Here is a 3,520-nt window from a genome sequence, read left to right on the forward strand (position 1 = left end):
CCACCCACCAGAGCTTCCACCTTTTCCTCCTACAGGATTCGACCCAGTCTTTCCGTGGCTGCTGGCACTTCCAGAACTCCACCCCCTCTTCACAATTCTCCAGCCTCCAGCTCCTACTGCAAGGCCTCCAGCAGCACTCTCACTGTGTTCGGTGACACCTGCATGAAACGGAAATCATGTCCTTATTCTTTTTACCCCACAAAATTTGGCGTTCAGCTGATACACGCTCTTGCATGTGACATCATTTTTATCTCCTCTAGTGTGTCTCAAGCGCACTTTTGAAAAGGAGCAGCAATGGTCTCCATTGGTAGATAGCCATTGGTAGATCGCCATTGGTAGATCTCCTTATAAAAATTTTCCCATGTCGTTCTGGCTTTTTTAGCTTATCTTTGATGTGTCTTACTCCAATCATGGCTTCCTTCAGGAAAGCCAAGAGTACAGATTTCCCTCCTTTAGCTGCCCTCTGATTTCCACAAATTTTAGGATTATATTTTTTTCCTCCAGTTCCGACAGGCACCTCATAGACCTATAGACTAAGTGAGGTGCTTCCCACTTCCCACAGATTTGGTTGAACTCAGCCAATAGGTTCCAAAGTCCATGTTGACCTGTTACTGTCGTGGTAGATGTTAAGCACCACAGTCAACAGCATGATAACAGCGTTCTTGGAGAAGAAGAGCAAAGCCGTGAGATACTTACAGATTGTGGCAGGCGAGCCCTCCTGTATCCTGTGGAGGAAAAGTGACACTGAGATAATGCACCCAATAAAAGGAATCTGGGCTCTGTCGGTGAGCCAATGAAGAGGTTACTCCTTCCAGGCAGCAGTTCATGCTGGAGGTCTAAGCAGCAGATCAAACGGGATCTGGTGGATCCCCACCCACCAGAGCTGTGGCCACCTCCAGAGCTTCGCCAGCCTCCAGACCCTTTGCTTCCTCCTCCTCCTCCACAAATAGACCCGCCACTCCCAGAGTACAAGAGGACAAGAAACTTGTACTTGCTTTGCACAAGCGCTTCTAGCCAGGGTGAATAGTTTGTACCTACCTGGTCTCCTCCTCCTCCAGGAGTGACCTATACATGGCAATTTCAATATCCAGGGCCAGTTTCACGTTCAGGAGCTCCTGATAATCATGAAGAAGCCACGAGAGAGCATCTTTGGCCTGCTGCAGAGTGTTTTCCAGCTCCTGAAGTTTTTGCTGGCCGTCTTTGACAGCAGAGTTCCCACGCTGCTCAGCGTCTCTGATGGTTTCCTGGAGGTCGTCATTCTGCAGAAGGCACAAACAGGATGTGTCTCTTTTCCCTTCTATGGGACTGGGATTGTCAAAGCCTTCTTGGAAACTGAAAAACCTGACAGAAATCTGCAGATACGTTAGACTGGGTGAACGAACCCAAATTAAACCCCAGCATGGGCGGCCAAACTGTGAATCTGCTTCATTCGGAAGAGAACACACCACCTCTGTGTTTGCCTCCAAAGGACGGGCTACAGCACCCTGCACCTACGGCACCCTGCACCACCCCACATACACGTGACTTAAATAGGTTAGACATGTTGGAAAGCAGCGGCCATACCTTCTTCCTCGCCATCTCGATTTCTGGTTGCAGCCTTTGGATCTGCCTGGTAAGTTCCTGGATCTCCTTATAGCTGTTCCTCAGCTGCTCCCGTTGGTTTGCCCACAAGTTCTGAAGGTCCTGGTACTGATGTGCAGAGAAGAGAAGAGACAGTTGGGGTTTCTTTTCCTTGGAGCAGACAGACGTGCCTCCCTATCCTGTTGATGTCTACTCACCCTTCCCTGATACATGGCATCCACTTCAGCTCTGCTCCGCTGAGCGTTTGTCTCATACTCCTGCCTGACTTCTTCAATGATGTCATCCAGGTTCAGCTCTCTCCTGTTGTCCATGGACACAACGACATTGGTGTTGTCAACTACGGTTTGCAGCTGGGACAGCTCCTGCAAGGAAAACAAGGCTTTGGATTTAGACAGTCCCTGTGAGCAGCCCAGGTTGCTTTACAAGGGAAGAAATGGGAACCCTCTGGCCAGTTACCCCCTGATCTTTCCTACATGCATCCCCCAAGTCCTATTGTTCCACCACCAGTTTTAATTTTCAAGTGTCTCATCCAGCCTTTGTGACACACCAGACCCCCTTCTCGCTCACAGGTTAAGAAGGACTTTATGAGATCAAAGGCCAAGGATGAGCCACTCTCCACACCAAAACGTCCTGTTCAGGCAAAACCTCTGTGAACCTCCAAAAGACAGAACCACCTTCGAGACCTGACGGTAAGCTTTTAATCTGAGAAGTGTACTCACAGCTTCATGTAAACATCTGAGGAACTCAAGCTCCTGCCTCAGTATTTCCACCCGAACATCAGACTCCATTTTTGCCATGTAGGCACTGTCCAGTTCCTGTAAAACAAAAGCCAGAGAGATATTTGTATTTCTTTGATACAAATTCTCCACTGAAGTGCCAGTCCTGCCACACTTGGTGGCAGACAAGGTTAAATCACAACCTTGCTTTTGAAACCCTCAGCAACATCCAGTTGCTGCCTTATTTCTGAGGTTGTGATTTAGCTCGGGGTTACTTCACCTTTTTAAGGTCCACAAACTCCTCTTCTTTCACCGCGCGCTTGTTCATCTCATCCTCGAATCTGGGGGGGCAAAGAAAGAGGCAGCTCATTGCCTGTCTTACTTCTTCAGTCTAGCGGGTGAGGAGCCACAGGGAGTCCTCCAAAAGGGGAACATGTCAAGTTGTCATTTAGCTGCAGTTTCTGGCAGCTGCAAAGGCGGCTGCAAACCCTCTATGAGCTGAAATAGCCAATGAAATGGGACAGAAACAGGTCGGTTCCAGCAGCCCTGTGATGCTGAAGGGAACTGCCCAAGCTGTGGACAGAAGCCTGAAGAAGTGATAACTCCTCTCAACTCATCCCCACTGCTCGGCTCTGTCCCCCCGCACTCTCCAGGTTGACCACAACTCCACAACTACCAGCAGCAGTGAGGAGTCCTGGGTTACTCATTGCTCGAGGGAAGAAGGGCATGAAGAGGACAGGAGGAGACAAGGGTGGGATGGACCTACAGGGCCTATGATTTTCCTCTTAGTGTTCTGGTTCTACCCTCACCAAATCCACTTTAGTCTTCCAGCATCAAAGTTAAGTCCCACAATGAAGCTACCACAGAGCAGTGCCGTGATGGCTACAAAACTCTTGAAGGTGCAAAGCTAAGCCAGGCCATCCCAGGGCATGGTTAGCATTGCCTTGGAAGATTCCAGTAGGCTCTTCCCCAGACTTGTAGTAATTCACCTGTTTTTGTAATCCTCGACGAGCTGAAGCATGTTATACGCTTCCGGATCCAGCTGCTCCTTCTGGTTCTGGAGCATTTCCAGCTGCCTCTGCAGGTTGCTGATGTAAGATTGGAAGAAAGAGGCGATATTTCTGCTCTCCTCCGGTCGGGTACTTTGCTGCTGCAGAAGTTCCCATTTGGCCATCAGAGCCTGGTTCTGCCGCTCCAGACACTGAACCTGAAAGGTAAAGGAG

The 3,520-nt window shown here is 49.5% G+C and overlaps 1 protein-coding gene across 1 annotated transcript in view; it reads right to left on the bottom strand.

The window, feature by feature from the left end:
• Positions 1-1,034: 1,034 nt before the first annotated feature.
• The window catches only part of LOC104497189 (keratin, type II cytoskeletal 1-like), a 4,198-nt gene continuing 1,712 nt past the window's right edge, over positions 1,035-3,520 (bottom strand). The window contains exons 2-7 of the mRNA XM_010140407.1: positions 3,287-3,504; positions 2,578-2,638; positions 2,301-2,396; positions 1,779-1,943; positions 1,564-1,689; positions 1,035-1,259 (exon numbers count right to left, since the gene is read on the bottom strand). Coding sequence (XP_010138709.1) covers positions 1,035-1,259; positions 1,564-1,689; positions 1,779-1,943; positions 2,301-2,396; positions 2,578-2,638; positions 3,287-3,504 — 891 coding nt within the window. The remainder of the gene's footprint in view (positions 1,260-1,563; positions 1,690-1,778; positions 1,944-2,300; positions 2,397-2,577; positions 2,639-3,286; positions 3,505-3,520) is intronic.

This window comes from Buceros rhinoceros, unplaced genomic scaffold (assembly GCF_000710305.1).
Source record: "Buceros rhinoceros silvestris isolate BGI_N320 unplaced genomic scaffold, ASM71030v1 scaffold36967, whole genome shotgun sequence".
Lineage (NCBI taxonomy): Eukaryota > Metazoa > Chordata > Aves > Bucerotiformes > Bucerotidae > Buceros > Buceros rhinoceros.